The 21,513-nt window shown below is 36.7% G+C and overlaps 1 protein-coding gene across 4 annotated transcripts in view; it reads right to left on the reverse strand.

Moving 5' to 3' along the window:
* Nucleotides 1-21,513, reverse strand: part of asxl3 (ASXL transcriptional regulator 3) — a 153,386-nt gene that overhangs the window by 61,056 nt on the left and 70,817 nt on the right. For all 4 annotated transcript variants that reach the window (XM_062980398.1, XM_062980396.1, XM_062980397.1 and 1 more), the window contains 2 exons: nt 9,947-10,055; nt 8,618-8,729 (listed from right to left, as the gene is read on the reverse strand). In XM_062980398.1, the coding sequence (XP_062836468.1) occupies nt 8,618-8,729; nt 9,947-10,055 (221 nt within the window). The remainder of the gene's footprint in view (nt 1-8,617; nt 8,730-9,946; nt 10,056-21,513) is intronic.

Genomic DNA, 21,513 nt, shown 5'->3' on the forward strand with positions numbered 1-21,513 from the left:
TGAAAGCATCTGTATAGTCAATGAGAATGAGACCAGACAAATATCAGTTTTGTTAAGATGTAAATTTCCAACAGTATGCTACCAACACAAGTTAAATAGTAAATACAGTAAATGCCTCAATGCATAGCACTTACTATGTGTGAAATGTCTTTCACTATCATTTAAAAATAAACTATTTCTCACTGCAATAAAGTTCAGCATTGTGTGCAATAAGGAGAAAAACGATCAAAGGTTGACCATTAGCTTCAAATATAGAAGAATTTAATAGAAATATAATTTAACATCCTTGGGAGATTCTTAGACCTAACAATTTAGTAGTAAAGTTCTGTCAACAAGAAAAATAGATAGGAACCCATAAACCAAATTCTATATAGTGTTCTGGTTCTTAAATCAAAGACAATTTACATGTCAAATGTTCTAATTCTTATGGGCAAGCACTAAAATAGTCTCAGAAACGTACACCTCAATGTAACTAGAAATCGAATTATAAATCAATAACAGCTACACAGCACACTGAATTATTACATGTACCTCACATACACTATTTTCTGAAAGTTTGAACTCATTCAGTATAAGGTCAGCCCAGTGGTCTATCTATTCTAATACATATAAAATCTATCCAGGATCATTGGGTCACTTGTTACTTGGAATACTTTTTTATTGGAATTGACAGGGATTAGGTCTGCAGCCTTCTATGTGCAAAATGTGTGCCTTGCTGCTTGTTATCAGTCACTCTTCTAAAATTACCTTAGGAATATGATTAAAACATTGAAAATACACACAATCCTTCCCCCAACAACTATCTTAGGGACATGACAACATTTCAACTAGAGGTGCACCACATCTCTAGTTGTTAAAGTTGGCATAACTCATGTTGCAAATTTTCACTAGGAGTAGAAACAGGGTGAATTTTACTGCTCTGGAAATCATTGCAGTCAAGCCATGGTTGCTGACTGCCCCATTTTCCCTAGCAGGAAGAGGGGAAGGAAATAAGAATTGGCCTTCCTTTGCTTGGCTTAAGAATGATGCAAAATGAACATCATCATACTGGACAGTTACTTCCCAGGTTCTAAAAAAAGTGCATTTTTGCAGAAAAACAAAACAAAACAGAGACATTTAAGGGCAAAACTCTCTCTTTCCTCTATCTCTTGCTCTCACACCTATCTCTAAGGACACTAGGGGAACAACATGTCATTTTAGAGGTTTTTGTTGATGAAAAATAGGTCAGTGTGTGGGGTTTGTGAAGGTCCACTGAGGCCAGAAGCTGCCTGACAACCCTCAGAAGGTGCCCCAGTGGTGCAATGGGTCAAACCCTTGTGTCGGTAGGACTGCTGATGTAAGGTCGGCAGTTTGAATCTGGGGAGCGAAGTGAGCTCCCATCTGTCAGCTCTAGCTCCCCATGCAGGGATATGAGAGAAGCCTCCCATAGGATGATAAAACACAAACATCCGGGCATCCTCTGGGCAACATCCTTGCAGACAGGCAATCCTCTCACCCCAAAAGGATCTTGTAGTTTCTAAAGTGACTCCTGACACACACAGAAACCCTCGGAAGTCCCCCCCCCCGCCCCATTTCACTGCCCTGACAGTTACAAAACAAACAAAACAAATTCAGGAGCAAAATTATGAACAAATTAGGACAAAAACAGTGTTAAAAACAGTGGGTGTTAAAATTCTTTAACATTTTAAAATTATGGAATAGTTCAAGTTTAAAAACAACAAACTGGGCTGTTGTACACATGATTTTACATTTTTTTTTTACTTCTCCGGTTTTATTAATTTCTTTGTTTGTATATGTAGTATCTCTGTCCTGCTCTTAAATCCACAAGAGTTCCCAGCTCAATGAACAAAAAGTTGGTTTAAATAATATAAAGATAAAACATTTAAAGATATAGCAATTCCTCCACATTTGATATAGTTAGGGACACAGGATCTCCATGAAAATGAAAAATTGCAAATAAAAACATTTGAGACAATAACTCGCTATGAATATCTAAGCCTTCCAGCAAAACTTCATGGACAGCTTCCTCTGGAGGTTGAACACAAAATTGCATTGGAGGACCAAGGGATTCCTAGAGAAGTGTTTTTAAAGACATCTCTAGGTCCTCCAGTATGATTGAAAGAAGTTGTACTAGTTGTACCGGAGGAGTTAATGATTCCTTGAGAGGCACACAACAAATATTGCTTTTACATGGTCATACATATAACATTCATCATATGTGGACTTTTCACAATAAAGGATTTTTACTTGCCCAAATACATAATGGATTTAATTCATCCATATTTGTATCATCTGATTATTTTTATTTGATTATGTTGATTATAAGTTGAAGCAATTGTCTGAGTCTAGCTTGTAAATACTGCACGTGACAAATGTATTTTCTTATTTAACTGCTGGGCTAATTTTCATCAGAAGTGGTTATTCATTTCCAACTTCTTCAGAACATAAAGAGTGAATATTACAATATTTACTTTAAAAACAGTTCTACTTATGTTTTATTATGTTTAAAGAGAAAAATGTTACATATCTGATACAAACAATTTGGAGCTGGTGTCAAGACCAAACTACCTTTCTCAACCCTTAAACTATGAATGTGGTTTCACATTATATGCACAATTACATTACAAGTAATGTAATCTATGGATTCCTCATAAAGCATAGATTAAAATGTTTATTGAGAGAGCTGAATATCAGACAGAAACTAATCTGTATTGACAGGGACATAACACAGAACCACGGCTAACACTCTAAAAGGAAGGACGAAAATATCATCAGACAAGGGCTGGAGAGAGACATGCAACCAAATTCTGGCTTTCAATTTTGCAAATCAAAGTCTGCTGGAAAACCACATTACACCTCTACTGGACTCCTAAAATTGCAGTGTATCTATATTTAATTGCAAGCAATTACCACTGAACATAATAGTTCAACAGAGATCAAAGAATGAACTCATGCATCAAGTTGATTCATGATAGAAGCAACTGTCATTTGAAAAATCTGAATATAAGAAACTGCTATCACAGCCATCTATCATACATCATTGTTACTTAGAAGACTAGGCATTTGCTGAATAGAAGAAATACCAGGAAAAAGTTTTAATTATAAATTCACAGGAGCACATTATCTTCCAACAGGCTATTTTTAATATGCTCAGAAATGCCTGCCAATAACAGGATAAAACATAGAGGTATAGATTCAAATGAATATGCAAAAATTGTGTGATGTGTACCAGAAAGCTTGACCTATCCCATTCTTTCTTCTTCTTTTAAAACAAACTTACATTGTTTTTAATTTCAAACCAGACTCACTTGGAATATGATCAAAAATGCATTTTCATTTTTCTAGCCATTTCAAAATTTGTCTACAAAACAGTATTTCCTTTCCTATGCTAACACATGTTGCCTATCTCAAACAGAAAGCATCTAACAATATTATTGAGACACCGAATTCTACAAAAGACACCCTGGGGAATAGAATGCAAATATAAACCACTGGTTAAACTATCTTATAAACTCAGTACTTTTTCTCTGGGTGACACAGATCTATACATATATTGACATGAATGGCCATGCATTGTCAACACACATATATCAAATATTCACCTAAATCTCTACAATTTCTAAAGCTTCACTTGCAAAAGCAGAACAGTTTTTCCTCTATCTATTGAGGGAGGTTTTAAAAAAGAAACAAAAAGCAAGTGGAGAAACAGTTATAAATGGATGCATGCACCCGGGACCAACAAGAGGTTTAAAACAAATAATGTAGCTATTGTGTGCACATTACTGCACATCTTAATTAACAACATTCAAGTGCCCCTGTAGAAAAATTAATGGGGATATTATCTTTAGGATGATGGGTTTATATTAAAGGAAACCAATGCTGCAGAACAATACACAAAGTGGATTTTAAAATTAGCAAGTTACCAGACTTCCCAGGTGACTATCAACTGATTTCAACTGTGAGTCTTTCTACCAATAAAAATATATAGGATAGGGAGTTATATTTGGGAAAGGGAACCAGCTGGACATGATGGAAGCAGTTTCATCCTCTTTTCACACACACTAACATGATATGGTGGCTTATAACTGAATAAGAAAAAAAAAGAAAGAAAGAAAAAATCCAAACCCTACTTCTGGGATCTAAACAGAAATGGAGGGCTTGGGTAGGTTGGAAAGGGAGTTAAATCACTCTTATTATATCACCAAACTGCGTTTGACAGTGCCCTCAGTTTCAAAAGAGCTCTGATGCTCAGATCCAACGGTCTCTGGAAATATAGAATTAACTGTATTTCTTTGGATATTTGGTTAGAAACACAAACAGAACATGTCAATGGAATTTTGAATTCTGGATACAGACAGTCCCCTAGTTACAAATTACTCATAGCAAAGGACGGGAGTGAGACAACAGGAAGTGAAAGGAAATCTACCCATAGGAAGGGAAATTTACTCCTGAAAGTGTTATCCTGGGGAAAAGGTGTCTTTACTGTAGCTTTATCACCAGTCCTTGTTTTCGCAAGCCAAAATTTAAAAATTCAATTATCACACAGACAGAAAGGGAGGTAAAATCTTCTGAACAGGGGCACGGACCACAAAATGAATACCACAGGGGAGCTAACACATCCCTATGCTATCCAAAGTGATAGGGCACTTAAAAGTGTTCCAGCTTACATACAAATTCAACTTAAGAACAAACCTACATAACCTATCTTGTCCATAGCCTGGGAACTGCATTTTTCCAAAAACTGACACATAAAAGGGAGAAGGGATTTTTTTTTTACAAGGCCACCATTTTTTTCCAACCTTGCATTGTAAATAATGTGAAAAGAATTACAGTGAGACTGAATGTTTGAAAATCCACTTCCTTATATGGTAAGATCTTTTTGTTCTCTATAGGTCAAAAAGAGACTAACTTGTTAGTTCTTTAACATAAAGTTGACCATATAAATAAGAATTACATAGAATTTTTCTGAAGAAGCTTTGATTTTCACTCTTTTGAGCCTGTGGGCTGCAAAAATAAAAGCACAACAGGAACTTCCTATGATCCTAAACCACATGTTGGGCCTTAATATTCTAGTCAGTCTGATTTTTTTAAACTTTCAAAAATCCTTTTATCCAGCCATCCACAGTGATTTGCATATTGGAAAAATAACTCAGAGTTACAGAGAAAACTTAATGCTTTTTTTAAAAAAAATGTTTTTATTAATGCTTTCCTGAGATAGTGATACACAAATATAGCTATATACAGACAGACATGACTACACATAGACCAACAGTGTGTGACATACCCCATGATAACCCCGGTGGAAAAAGGGGGAGATTAAAAGAAAAACATTACAATAAAATAAAGTGACATGAAATAAAATAACATATACGAGACTACACATACTTAATGCTTAATGCTTAATGCAAGCTGTGGCCCTGAATCTGAAGGGCTAGATCTTCCTCTGTACACCACAGGAGAGGGAGAAATTTCAGGGCAACAGCCCTGACTTGAAGGGTATATATTTGTTATAGGGGCTGTCTACATTACCTGCCAACTGGCTAACCTAATTTTACCCCACATTAGATAAAGTCAGAAAATGCTGCAGAGCTTCCCTGTCTAAATTTTTAAGCATTTTTTCTTTTTCTTTTTTAAAACCTTCCAGTGACAAGAGACTAAGTTGATCTCATATTCATTAAAATTCCCAGAAATTGCTATCAACAAATAAACGCCTCCACCACTCATAACTAATTATTCATAAATGCATATGATATTAATGGCATTTAAATGTACTCATTCTGATTTTAAAAGGGCCAGATCATACGGACCATTAAACATGATATTGACAATCACATTAAATATAATCAAAGGAACAGTCAATACTGCAATCAGTATTTTTCTCTCTCCATTGACTTTGGTATATTTAGCATTTGCATAATAAGATTCAGCAGCAAATCAAGTGTCATTTTTAAAGCATGTAATTTCTGGGGAGTACTGTGGATATGGAGAACCTCAAAATAGGGATTGGGGACCACATGTGAACTAAAGGTGGTCATCATCGTTGCACACTCTTGTACTGGAGAAACACAAATGGAATAATGGTGGTTTGTTTAGCCATTCTACTTGCAGGAGGAGCCAAGCAAAAGCAGTTGAACAAAATGTATCAGCATGTGTGTTTCTTCAAAATAAGCTAGAATTCTTTAGTCTGCCTCTGCCTGCATATATCAACTGCTACTATCAAATGGGATATATCAACATTTTCCAACGTGGTGCAAGGTTTTATAGAGACACGTGAATTTCTGATGTTTTAAATACTTAAATGATACAGCTTCACTATATACTTTAGCTAGATTTCGGCTGATGAGCACTCTTCCCATTAGGTAAAAGGAAAAGCATCTACCAAAATCTGTACTATTTGATTGGATTTTTAAAAAATCTATTTCGCCTGATGACATGGACAAGATCTTGGGAGAAGTGAAGGTGACCACCTGTGCTCTGGACCCTTGCCCATCCTGGCTGATTAAACAAGCCTGAGGGTGTCTGGCAGAGTGGGTGAAGGTGCTGGTAAATGCCTCATTGGCACAAGATTTAATGCCAACTAGCCTAAAGGAGGCTGTAACCTCTATTAAAGAAACCAGCACTGGATCCCACCCAACTAAATAAGTACTGGCCAGTTTCTAATCTCCCCTTTTTGGGCAAGGTTCTGCAGAAAGTGGTCGCCTCAGTTCCAAAGTTTCTTGGAGGAAGCCAATTATCTGGATCCATTTCAATCTGGCTTCAGATCTGATTATGGAACTGAAATGACATTGGTCACCTTGGTAGATGATCTATAAAGAGAGCTAGACGGGGGAGTGTGTCCCTGCTGGTTCTCCTGGACTTCTCAGTGGTGTTCGATACCATAGACCATAGTATGCTTCTGGGTCATCTTGCAGGGATGGGACTGGATGGCAGTGTTTTACAATGGCTCCGTTCCTTTCTGGAGGACCAAATCCAGAAGGTGGTGCTGGGTGACACCTGTTCAAACCCTCGGGTTCCCTCAGGGATCTATTCTGTCACCTATGCTGCTTAACATTTACATCAAACTGCTGGGAGAGATCATCCCAAGTTTTGGAGTTCAGAGTCATATTTATGCAGGTGACACCCAACTCCATTATTCATTTCCATCAAAAGCCCAAGATGCTGTTCTGGTTCTGAACCGATGTCTGACAACAGTAATGGATTTGATGAGGGCAAACAGATTAAAATTAAATCCCGACAAGACAGAGGTACTCCTGGTCAGTTTCAAGACAGATCAGGGTATAGGGATACAACCTGTGCTGGATGGGGTTACACTCCCCCTGAAGGTATGCAGCTTGGGGGTGGTCCTGGATTCATCACTGACCCTGGAACCTCAAGTGTCGGCGGTGGCCAGGAGTGCCTTTGCACAACTAAAACGTGTGTGCCAGCTGTGCCTGTACCTTGAGACACCAAATCTGGTTATAGCAGTACATGCCTTAGTTACATCCTGACTGAATTACTGCAATGCGCTCTACATGGGGCTGCCTTTAAAGACTGCTCAGAAGCTTCATCTGGTACAAAGGACAGCTACCAAGTTATTAACAGGAGTGCTATACAGGCAGAGAACAACTTCCATGTTACAGCAGCTCCACTGGCTCCTAATCTGCTACCAGGTGAAATTTAAAGTGCTGGTTGTTACCTTTAAAGCTCTAAATGGTTCAGGTCCAGACTACCTAACCAACCGCCTCTCCTCATATGAACCTGCCCAGAAACTACGATCAACAGGAGAGGCCCTTCTCTCAATCCCACCCCTGGTTCCAAACCTGGCTGGTGGGGACGAGAGGGAGGGTCTTCTCTGTAATTGCTCCCTACCTCTGGAACACTCTCCTGAAACACATCATAACAGCCCCTTCGCTGCCCTCTTTCAGGAAACAACTAAAACCTTCCTGTGTTCCCAATCGTATGGTGAAATGAATGACTGAATATATGGCCTTATGAAATATGGAATGGTTTGTGGAAATGGCTTTTAAATTTCCCCTTTACTAATATTGTTTGAATATTGTTTTATACATTTTACTGTATTTATAACTATTTGTTTTATACTATTTAAGTTGTATTTTATTTATATTTATATTGTATTACTTACTTATTAATGCACAAGGCATTGGATATTTGCCTTTTTATGGCTGTGAGCTACCCACGGGGAGATTGGGTGGGATATAAGTTTTGTTGTTGTTGTACCAACTAGCAGTTTTAAGAAGCAAACCATGAATGTAAAAACACCAGTGAATGCAATTCAGAATGATGTGGCATTTTGAATGATTGTTTAGAAAGCAGGAAATTACAGAAGTCAAAATATCTCATTTTCATAAAGAACGCTTAGGAATGTCAGAAACAAACTAATAAAGGACTTGGCACTCAAAACCATTACATTATATCTCATGATTTCTAGATCCATAAATAAGAATGATTAGATGAGAACCATAGTAGTTTTTTTAAAACAAACAACAAACTCAGGTTTCAAAGAAGCAAAACAAATGTAGTGCTGAAGGATCACATGTGAGTATAAAAACTGATGCACAGTTGACTAAGCATATACACATCCCATTAAGACTAGAATTAAAACAACACAAAAACCTACCTCCATTTTCTTCTCCATTGCTATTGCTTGGCTCAGCCATTTCAGTGCCATCCAATTCTGATTCACAACTTAAATCCAACGTTCCATCTGCTGGGCATGTAGAGTCTTCCTTCTATATATAAACAAATGTGATCAGATGGCTTGGCACTTTAAAAAATGAACTGGCTTCTATCATGCTTTTTTAAAGAAAGCCTTGCATGAGTAAAATGTGATTTCTGACAATGTGCAAGATTGAAAGAACTAACTGCCAAGTCCCAATATGTATTCCACTTGAAAGTTATATATAACAAATCTGTTTATTTAGTTTTCTGGGTAGAATCCAACTCTTAATCCTAGCTAAAGTAGATGCAAATCAGCCACTGAACGGTAAACGAAACATTATATAAATCCTATTGTTTCAATGGGTCTACCCTATTCAGATGAGCAAATAGTTTTAGGCCTCTAGACTCTACATGGTTGAATTTTTCCAACAAGCTTGTTTCTACCCAAACAGCTGTGAAATACAGCAGCATTAATGTAAGACTCTCTAGTTGAATATGCATTGTCACTCCACATGAACGCTGCCGGAAAATTCCTACATCTCATTTTTATATTATCCTCCTTTCAGAACCAGTTTCCTGAATTCCAAAACTATTTGAGATTTACATGACAGTGAATGTCTACATTCTAGATGATGCTAAATATATCAAAAGCTAACCAAATGAGAGAAAACTGGCTTTGAATTCTGTTAGCTGGCAACAAAATGCCCGTAATTTTAACCCCCTGACAAAAAAAAATCTGTTTTCCATGTTGATTGCTGCATCTTCATTCTCCATTTCAGTTTCAGAATTTATAAATTTCAACTAAACACTGTAACATAAAAATATTTTTCTAGATAGATAGTCTTTGTCTTTTAATTCACCTTTTTACACATTTGATAAGGGTTTTAGAAAATAATTTTGCTAATCCAACATAAAGTAGTTATTTGGATAATCATTCCCAAGTTTGGGACTGTAACACATAAGGATCTTCCAAAATATAACATTTAAATAGATATTAATTATTGTAATTTAAAAATTATAACATATCAAAAATAATATCAGTGTTGCTCTTGAGGTTAATAGTTGATAAACAAAAAGAAACTCAATTTCTTTAACAAGACACTGTTGATGTTGGAGAACAGAGAAGGTTTAGCTAGTACTCCACATTGTTTTATAACATTTCTGAACATGCTTAGAAAGAACCTTCAACTAATCTCCCTAATCCAATTCATTCACGTGTAACTTTCTATAAGGTTTAGACACAATGTCTACAAGACCCTATATTTTCACTGGCAAAAACATAACTTACTTTGAGTGCGTAGAGTCCTGCCTTGCCAGGGATTTTGAAGAATGTGCCATCACCAACCCGAGTGTTAGTATGAAGCATTGCATTCAGACAAGCTAATGGAGAAGTGCCACTGAAATACAAAAATTGGGCAAAATTAAGCTAATTGAAATGAAGGGTTTTCTTATGAAACTCTTCCTTCTTTTTTTTAAACTCGTGGTCTCCTTAAAAAAGAAAGACAAAGGAAAAAAACTGCAAACCTCTCAACCCTGAAAACATCTACATTACAATAACAGGCCAGTTGAAACTTAATCATATGCATCTGTCCCTTCAGCTTTAGGCAAAAAGTCTGTAAATTATAATTATGCTATTTTCACACAGTAAACAGCTCTACATTGAAAAAGAACGGCAGTCCAAATATTTATGTAAAATTACTTTGCAAATAGAACCACTAAACCTCATTTTTAGAATGTTACAGACAAAGTGGCTGTTGCGCATGAATGATCAAAAACGGCACTAAGTCCAAGAGCAGCTGTATCCCATAGGATGGAAAGGCAACAAAAGAATAATAAAAACCCTAGGAAGAACACATTTAAAATTGCAAGGTTAGCCTGAACTCGAAGGAGCAGGATTGCCTTAACATAGCCAATGCAAACACTCATTGTGCACATCCTGTAGACAAGAGCAGTAATTTCAAGCTTTTATGTGATACACAACTTTGATAAATACACATTCTGGGAAGAAAGTCCCTTTGATTTGAACTGACTGCTGCTTAAGCAAGAGCTTAATTTAAGGAAATTATTACATAATCACACAGTCTGTGTCAGCAAAAGAAAAAAATTAAGTGGTTAAAAGTCAACAATCTTCAAGACTTCAAAATTGGACAAGTAGGGAACAGAGCATATTCAGGAAAAGAATTTATCTACTACACAAAAATACACACAGAAGGTACATAGTTTAGAGCAAAAATGCCTATTGAAAAAGAATCATTAATTTACCAGAGCGCCTCTCTGGCCATCACAATTCTAGTAATACATATGTAATTCAACATTGGTTTAAAAGGAAATTACAGGTTGTAGCTTTTTTCATTTAGTGCTCAGACCAATATATCATGAATAGAATTAAATGAAGTAAGTAAGTAACTTTATATTCCTATCCCGCCACCAGCTCCCCGCAGGGACTCGGCACGGCTAACACGGGGCAAAGGCCCGAAAGCAATAAACAATGTACAGAAAATAAAAATTTATTACAATAAGTAAAAACACAGTAAAAATGGCATTATGCAAGAACAATATATAAATGAAAGTAATATTTTCATTCAGGAGTATCAATTACAACTCTTTAGTCACAATGAAATGTGGTTGAAGGCAGATAACGTGTTGTGAATTAGCAGTAAATTAATCAAAATTAAATGTTAATTTTAAACAATCTTCTGCAGAAATCTCATATTGCAGTACAGATACATATCCACAGGGGATATGTTCCCAGACATTGTGTAGATACGTGAAATTGAAGCAAGCCCTATTGAAAAGAAGCATTTCTGGCCCTAGAATACTATTCAGTTATGCCGAATGACCAAGAAAATCCCTAGAGAAAACCTATTTTGTTGGATATGGATAAATGAAACCATGGATACAGGTAGTGCAGATATGGGGGTCATACTGTACTACTGAGTTAAACTTGAATAACCGTTGCTTTGTTTCATAATATTAATGGGTTTAGCAATTTTTTAGCTTACAGGAACATAGTTGGCTACTTTGTTAGTTTCTTTTCATTTAAATGGGCAAAAAATGAATTGAGAGTGAATAATTTGTGTCTGGTAGTAACAGAAGCTATAATCCACTAAAGTATGGAGGGCCTTCGATTTCCTCATCCTGATATATTTTAAATAAATGCATGAATAGATACAATGCTGTTTGATTCAAATTTACATAAACTACTTTGCTCTAGTGCAAGACAGATATTTTTCTTACCACAATGAGGTGATGGTAATTAACTTTATTTATACCCTGCCTTTTCCCAGATTGGGACTCCAGGCATCTTACAAATTAAAATATTGGAATTAATCTAAAGACATACAAAAAGCACTAAAATAGAATGAAACTATCAACAATATTAAAACAATTTAAAAACATGCACTTAAAATGATAAAAGCAAATAAAAACAATACACAGCATTTTCTTAAAAGCCATTTCCTCAAATGAGGTCTGCCAACCAGAGTCAATACTAAACAGGCAAGAATCTCCCCAGCTCAAGTTCACCATATCTTATTTATATTGTTATTGATCAATATATTGTATTTATAATCTGCAATCCTGTGGAAAATTTCTTTCTTTTGGTACATACGATCATTCTTCATTACAGACCCCACAACTCTGCATGCAGTTGATATGTGTATAATCTTATACAGGTTGAGCATCCCTTATCTATAATTATGAAATAACAAATGAAATCAGTGCCCTCCCTTCTGGCCTTTAGAAAGCAAACAAAGATGTGGTTGTGGGACCAAGCATTTGGCCGGTAATGCAGTGCAAAGAATAATTAAGAAATACATGCAATGACCATCGGAACGGCCATGGTGTACAATTTTTGGATCATGTGATTTTAATATTTATATTAGGATGTTTTAATGCTTTGTTCTAGCTTATATTTAATGATTTTAATGATTTTAATTTATAGTTATATGTTATTTTTTAGTTATTATGACTTTTGTATTACATGTATGTTGGCATTGAATTTTTGCCATTAATATGTTGTAAACCGCCTTGAGTCCCCCGGGGGGTGAAAAAGGCGGTATATAGAAATAATAAATAAATAAATAAATTGTCCACATGGGTGACTGAAGCCCCTTCCACACAGCTGTATAAAATCTCACATTATCTGCTTTGAACTGGGTTATATGGCAGTATAGACTCAGACAACCCAGTTCAAAGCAGATATTGTGGATTATCTGCCTTGATATTCTGGGTTATATGGATGTGTGGAAGGGCCCTGAATTAGTGACACCTTTGCTTTCTGATGGTTCTATGTACATAAACTTGTTTTGTGCACAAACTTATTAAATAATATTGTAAAAAATTACCTTCAGGTTATGTGTATATGGTGCAGTTGACATACAAATAAATTTCATGTTTAGATTTAGGTCCCCTTTTCAAAATATCTCATTATGTATTCATATGAAAATACAAGTATTCAAACATCTGAAAAAAATCCCAGATCACAAACACTTCTGATCCCAAACATTTCAGATAAGGGATACTAAACCTGTGCTGCTTTTGTACCCTGTGGGAAGTGGCCAGGAGACTACGTAGACCCCCACCCCTCCCTTAGTAAAACCTCATCCCCATTTCTTTTTTTGTAATAAGAAATAAGGAAGGGAAAGTTTTATAGAACGTTTTGTAATGTAACCTGTTTGAAATGTTGCATATTTCATTTGGAAGGAAGGAAATGAGGACATATAACTATTTTCCACACAAAGGATAGAAAGTCACTACAACTGAATGGGTGGGAGGAGGGAATGGTATAGTTAGGAACTGGAAAATGCATATGTTTGTATATATATCTAAAAAGAAAATAAGTAGGAAAGTAAATTGAAGTATGGTCTGGAAACTTCTTAAATAAATATTTTAAAATTAATATAGTGGTAATTTCTCATGCACATGTATAAAGAGCAAGAGGCAGAGGCAGACAGACAGACATAGAATTTAAAAAAAAATCAATTGGTGTCATCGGTGGGTGGAGCCCATCAGCTCCCATGAAATGAGTTACTTTTTAAAGCTATAAAGGTAACATGGACTGATTATTAAGATGACTAGAACTATAACTGTAGCTAAATTTTAAAAGCAACTTTCCAAACTATTGGGATTATCTGTCCTAGAAATTTTCTCCATGGCATGAATATTTGACATTCAATTACCAGTTGTATTCCACAAGACAGCTGATCTTGTTCCATATTTTTTTCCAAGTGGAGGTAGTGGTGATAAAGACTACATTCCAGGAAATGAATCAAATACTATCATGGCACAAATAATAAACCAAAGAAAGAACAGAATTTTGATTTCCATAACCACATTACAAATTGTGTTTATTCTGACTTCTGCTAAAGCACTATCCTGGAGTACTAGTCAGCATGAGCTATACAACTATTGAATAAACATCCCTTTCCTTCTTTCATTGTTCTCTTGCATCACCATTGTTACCTCACCTCTCACTCTTTAAATTATGGAACAGTTCCGGATTGAGATTAAATAACACTGTTGCAAATAACAATAACAACATCAACTGTGGATGACCGGGCACATTCTAAGGTGTGATATTCACTCCAACATGATTGGCTGCTGCTCATATAAAACATGAACAAAGATAACCACTTAATCCCTCTGTCCTCATGTATCAAACAACAGGACAGCATACACAATAATTTGTTAATGGGGGAAATTCTGCAGTGTTTAGTGATAAATATAAAACTTGTTAAAATGACTAATAGATATTTATTTCTCTGCATGTAAAAAATAAGGGAAAGCAACAATTCAGATAGATTTTTTATTGTGTTAGAAGAGACTCAAGAACATACTGCGAGTTGCTTCTGGTGTGAGAGAATTGGCTGTCTACAGATACGTTGCCTGGAGGACAACTGGACATGTTACCAGCTTCTCTCATGTCCCCGCATGGGAAGCAGGGGCTGATAGAAGGAAGCTCACCCCATCTTGCAAATTTGAACTGGCAACCTTCAGATCAGCAGTTCAGCTGGCACAGGGTTTAAGCCATAGATAAAAACAAGTAGATGTGCAAAGATATAAGACATTTTTGAGTTTTAATTGTTTTATTGTGTATATAGGAAATAGAACAGACAGTCAGAAATGAAAAGAGAAAAAGAGAGAAAAGAAAGGGAAAAAAGAAAAAAGAAAAAAAAATGTACAAAAGAATAAACAGGTTTACAAAACAATATACAACAAACACTTGTTGAGCATGTGAAAAATTGATATTATACAGTTATTGTACCTTAACATATCCTTATTCCTCTAACCCCGCACCCATGAACCCAACCCCATGACCTCCGACACCAGTCAATGTGGATCACATAACTAACCAGCAACTACCCATATGTCTTTCACTAAATCCCCTTTGTGGCAGACATCAAATCTACTTTTGTCTCCTTTTCCAGCTACCCAAGTGCCAGGCTCCATTTGTTTGCAAATTCTTTATTATTTCCTCCTCCGCTACTATTTGTCAGCTTGGCTATTTGGATATAATTTAATAATTTATCTCTCCAATCTTCCATGTTTTAGCTATTATTAGTATTGCTGCAACAAAGCAATAATGATAAAAATTTCTTCATCTCCTGAGCTAATACACCTTCTAAATAGTCCTAATAAGTTTATATTGTTCATATTGTTTGTTTCTTTCACCAGCTTTTTTCCAGAATTCTTGAATGATATTACAGGTCCACCATATATAGAAAAAAAATATCCTTTCACTTTCGTACACCTCCAGCAAGCCCCCCATCCTGTTTTCTCTATTTTGGCCAATACCTCTGGGGTTATATAAATTCTATAAAATATTTTGAGCATATCTTCTCTAACTGAACCGGCCACTGAAAATCTAAACCCCTTTTTCCAAAGATGTTCCCAGTTTGCCAAGTCAATATTTCTACCATGGCCCACATAATCATAACAGTTTTGTCTACTAAATTATATTCTAGAATATATTTACGAAGCCTGGAAATTAGGCCTTTGTTGTTCTTCTCAAAAATACATTCTACCTCTGATTTAGAGGCAAATCCTACCCTTGTGTCCTTCCTAAATCTGCCATGCAGTTAGAAGAAGCTGAACCAGTCTTTTATCCCTGATTCTTCACTTACCTTGAGTATCCATTGTCCTTTTTCTTTAACCAGATATTCCTTGTATGTTCCAGAAACAGTGTGTGTAGCTGATCCCAGGACTGCTTCTAATGGATGCAGTCATAAGGGTTTTTTTGTTTTTTTTACTCTAGCCTCCTCTTGTAACTTTTCCACATTGCTAAAAGGCTGGCTCTTATTATAGGTCCATTAAATTCTTTATCCACCCTGTCCTTTTCATCCCAAAGATAAGCATGTCATCTATATCTTAAATTATGACTCTCTAGCTTAAGCAACTCCTTATTATTCAGTTTTATCCAATCCTTTAGACAGCTAAAATGTGGCTTCATAGTAGTATCTAACAATGCCAGTGCCCCTCTGTCTTTCACATCAATAAGATTATTGTAGGAAATTCTCGCTTTTTTCCCACTTGTAGAATCTTGGGAGATTTAGAAGCCATGTGTGGCATACAAGCTGCAATGTAACCACAGCTGGCATAGATCTTATGATCTATGAACTGAAAGAAGTTCATGGAATAAGACATACAATTTCTTTCTCTCCAGGCCCATCCAGCCAGGGCTATATCCCAGGACCTCTCGCACTTTTACTGGAGATTTCCAAATGATGCCTCCAGTATAAGAGGATTAATTCAAGACAAAGCAGGAAAACCTTGCTTTATCCCGTTAATTTGATAGCCCATTAGACCCGCACCTTTGTTAAAGGTGTGGGTCTAATGGGTTATGGGCCCTATAGGGACAGCCCACAGGTAGTTCTGGGACTACCCAGGGGTTTGTCCATATACCCATCTCATACTTCCTGGGCTCCTGGAGCCAAGAGATGGGAGATGGCACCCATCCCCTTCTCAAAAACCCCCACAAAACAAAAATAAAAATAAAACTTGCTCCGGCCCATTAGGCCTCTGTTTAAAACTTATGGAACATGCCATTGATGCATGAGATGATGGGGGAAATCACTCCTGCCCCCGCCTATTAGCGCTACATTGGTACGTTCCAAAAAGTGTGCTGAAAGGCATAATGGCAGCCAGGTAAGTTCTTAACCATTATTCAGGATTTTGGCAGGTATTTTTGAGTGACTGGATTCCATCCCGGTATTTACCAGGATGGTATGTAGCCACCCAACTGAGAAAGCATGTTTTTTAGGGAGTGTGTGGACTTTAACCTGCACCAAAGCAGGGTTTTTAAACCCTATTCAGCACAGATTAAAATGCTGTCTGGAAGCGGCCTCTGGCCCAAAACCAAACCCTTAGCAGAGCTGATTGCCCTTCTGAATATTGAAAGATGGAGTAGAAATTGACTTCTAGAGACAAAAATAATTCCAAATTAGGATGAGGCATAGTTTATGAGCAATAGTTCTTCTTGATTTCATCTGATCTCTCCTTCTGATAGAAACCACAACCTGACCACCATTATTTGAGATGACTTTTGAAACTCCAAAAAGGCTTATCAGCCCAGTAGACAACTGAAGGAATTGATACCCCCCCCCCCCCCGGTACATACTTTATTTCACTTTGAAATCTTAGGATCCAAATTTTTTCTACTAGTAATATGTGCAGAAGATATTGAATTCATCAGATATTAGAGGCAGCTAGATTTATACAGCTAGATTTCTGTATATGACTTTCATCACCCTTCAACAATTTGTCAAGGCCATTTTACACCACTAATACCACATTGGAATTTCTGTTCGAACTGCGTTCTCTCAGAGAGATAGGGTGAAATATAAAAAGTATTATTATTATTATTATTAAATCTGAGCCATGCAGAAAACCCAGAAATAATACCCCCAAAAATCCATGAAATCCAGATATGTTTTAATACACACTTCCTCTCTGTAATGAAGAGTGGGTACCAAAACCCCACCAAATGCAAAAAGAAAAAAGAGAAGAAGAAACAAAATAAAATCCAGTTAAACAATATTTTCAGAATTTCCTCTTAGTTTTGAATATGCCATTAACTGACGATGAGCAGATTCTTAATCCTGTTTCAATCTGAATTTTCTTCATTTTAAAGTGGTCTGCGAGCTTTGTTTCTAGGAACAACTACCTTACTAATTTCAAGCAAAAAAAAATCATCATCATTTATGATATACTGTACTTTCATCATTATACATAGTGCTTTGCAAGTAAGATAGACACAAAATAGTTCTCTGCCCTCAGGCTTACAGTCCTTGAGGCACAACACAAAAGGAAAAGGGGATAGCAATCCAGAAGTTGCTGCCTCCTCTTCCCTCCATCCACAGAGATCCAGATTACTATCATTAATATTTATGAGTATTACTATTTTTAATGTTTAATGTGTATAATTGTATTTTTGTGATGTGTTTTTATTGTTCTGATTATTGTAACTATCCGGGCTTGGCCCCATGTAAGCCACCCCGAGTCCTCTTGGGGAGATGGAGGCAGGGTATAAAAATAAATTTATTATTATTAAAGTTATTATGATCCAGTCACAGGCTAGGATAACCATTAATTTCAGTAGGATAATTACGTACTAGCAGAAATCTCTCTCACACTATAATCAATGGGACTGTAAAGTATTTCATATTGGCTTAATTGTGCCTATGAATACACAAAAGGAAATCCTTTTTTGAAAATGTATGTGCTGCTGACTCAATTCTGAAATGCTCAAACCACTTCAAAATATGTTTACAAATAGAAAGCCTCATATAAAACCATATACTGGTAGTTTCTCCCTTCCACAGATATTTATAATACGCTTTGTTAACTGTGCTTTCCTTACTTCCTCAAGAGTCAACAAACCCACAAATCATGATTTGGGGATCAGCAACTGAGTTGTTGACTACTTCTTCTCAAAGTTATGAGCATCCAGAGATTTTGATATTCACAAGGGAACTAAACCCCAACCAATACTAAGGACCCATGGTGGTAGCATTTACAGGAGGTTTTACTGGGAATGCTAAAGTGCACAGAAGAACATTAGGAATAAATTAAAGAAACATTTGATATATGTCATAAAAGTACCAGCATTATAGAATGGAAATGGTGGAGAAATAAAAATACCCGGGAATGCAGGACACTTGGAGAAAAGTAGAATAGAATTATCCCAGTTAAAAACATTATATACTGATACAATGTTTTGTACTGAAATAACACATATACCTGAACCTATGAATTCTATTCACCATTCTCATAGATCCAAACAATTATTTCAGGAAAATGCTGCTTGCCTTTGGCATGTCTGCCAAAAACAGTAAAATAAAAGAAATGTCAGCCTTGCTTTGCCAGGAGGTAAAAACAGAACAAGAGAAAATAAACAAGAATTGTCAAGAGCACAGAAAATCTTTACACAATATAAACTCTTGCCAGTCAAATGTTGCTGCTATTATGCACATCCAAAAAAATAAAATGAAGAATACATCACACATTTGCCATCTGATAATTCAAGTGTGTATTCACAGAGCTATATTGCTGCAAAATCTTCAAAGTCCTTCAAGTCCATCTGTTTGTCTCCAAACTGGGTACAACATCATTTTCTTAATCCTGCAGAAAATTGTTTCCACTTAGACATTCTTGCCTTTTTAATACTGGCAAGAAATCATTGGTGCAGTTGGCCCCATTACCATTAAGGCAGTGAATCTACTTCAGGTTTTAGTCTGAATGCACCAGAATAGGTTCAGCACCTTGGACAGCTGCTGCTGAGTTCCTTCAAGATATTTCTGACTTGTTACCCAGTGTTCCTAACAATATTTGATCAAAGGAGGTTTGCCTTTACCTTCTTTCTGAAAGGATGTCATAAAGAAGAGGGAGCAAGCTTGCTTTCTGCTGCCCTAGAGACTAGAACTTGGAGCAATGGGTTCAAATTACAGGAAAGGAGATTGCACCTTAACATTAGGGGAAAAAACCCATGACCATGAGAACTATTCAATAGTGGAAATCTCTGCCTCTGAGTGTGGTGAAAGCTCCTTCTTTGGAGGCTTTTAAACAGAGGCTAGATGATTTGACTGTGGGTAATTTGACTGTGCTTTTCTTGCATGGCAGGAAGTTGGATTAGATTGTCCTCTTCCAACTCTATTATTTTATTATTCTATGATTCCTCTAAGGCTGAGAGAGTATTACTTGCTCAAAATCACCTCATAGGGTTCATGACTGAATGAGGATTTGAACTCTTGTCTTCCAGTGTCCTAGTCTAAAACTTAAAATATTATACCTTGGTGGCTTTCCATTCTGGATTGCACCTTCACATTTCAGACTAAAACTTGAAACAAATCCATTGCCCCAATAACATCAGTTCCCAGCTGCTACCACAAGTATGGGGAATTTTCCTAAGCCATGATTCAAAATTATTCATTCAACTGACATTTCAAACAATTAACTTTCAGTTACCTAATTTGCTACCAAATTCTACTACTGTGCAATCCCTCTGTGGCATAAGCATGTGTGCATGAATTCACTTTGGTTGGTAATAGAAGTACTGTACTTCAAAAATGCAGACATTGGGTCAGCATAATAATTTATGGCAAATTGGTAACAGCTTTTGTTTTCTATAAGCTCTTTTCCATAATAAGCATCAATATTGCACATTGTAGTAATGGATATTTAAATCTTTTCATGTAAAATGACATATATACAGTTGCCAGGACACGTATTTTTTATGTCCTTACTTCACGGCTCGGTTGAAAACAAACACACACTCCAGCACAGTGGAATTGGTATAAGATCCCAAACACCATTATGGCCAATATTTTTTTTAAACCCTACTGTTTGAGCGGCCCTTCATCTAATTCCCTTCCCAATGTAACTTTAAAAGGCTGTTTTATGGTTCCACATGGCAAGGCCAGTCCTGTACTATGAAATAGAGCTTCCCCTACCTCCCAAAATACTATAGAAAAACACAGTGAAACTTACTACCTCTTCACACAGGCTTCTTTTAGGTGGCAGCAGGGTTTTTAAGGTTCGGTCACAGAGCCTCACAGCTCCCATCACACCCAGTACAACTACTTCCACTGTGGCTCTGTGACCAAACTGGAGAAAAACCTCTGCCGCTGCCAAAAATAGGCAGCGACGGACAACAGAAGGCTTCCCTGTCTTTCCATTAGGAAAGATAGGTCGAGCCAGATTTAGGAGGATTCCCCCCATGTCATGAAGCAGGGGGGAAGCTGCAATGGTGCAGGGCGACAAGTCCCCACAATCCTTGCATGGGTGCCACTGGGATGTGGCGAGACTCGCTGAAACCAGAGCCAAACCTAATCCTCTATTTCCTTGTCTAGGCCCTCAGCTAATTTTATTTTTCAGGTGGAGGTTTTATTTGCATTGTTAATGTAGGCCCACATACATCTTTTGCTTTGAGCCCTGTTCACATTACATAAACATAGCACTATGATTCTGCTCCTACCACCATGATAGCATCCTGTGGAATTCTGAGATTTATAGTTTGAGGAGACATTCAAGAGCTCTTGCTGAAAATTCTAAATACTGCCCCCTAAATTATAAATCCAAGTATTCCATGGGATTTGGCTCTAAATGGCACTATAACTATGAAAGAGTCCATTGTATTTCAGCTTGGTCCTAGAATGAAGCTCCTGCTATATCCTTTACATCTTCTCCACTGGTACTAGATCAGGCCTGCCCAACTCAGCAGTAGTGGGGGGGGGGGGGGATTAAAATAGACTGAACTTCTTTGATCCTCAGATAGATTTTTAGTGCCTCTCCATCACTCTTGGGCAGACAAGGTTGTAAAAGGGTAATTCCTAGGATTCCATAGCATTGAGTCATGGC

This window comes from Anolis carolinensis, chromosome 4 (genome assembly GCF_035594765.1).
Source record: "Anolis carolinensis isolate JA03-04 chromosome 4, rAnoCar3.1.pri, whole genome shotgun sequence".
In the NCBI taxonomy this organism is placed as follows: domain Eukaryota; kingdom Metazoa; phylum Chordata; class Lepidosauria; order Squamata; family Dactyloidae; genus Anolis; species Anolis carolinensis.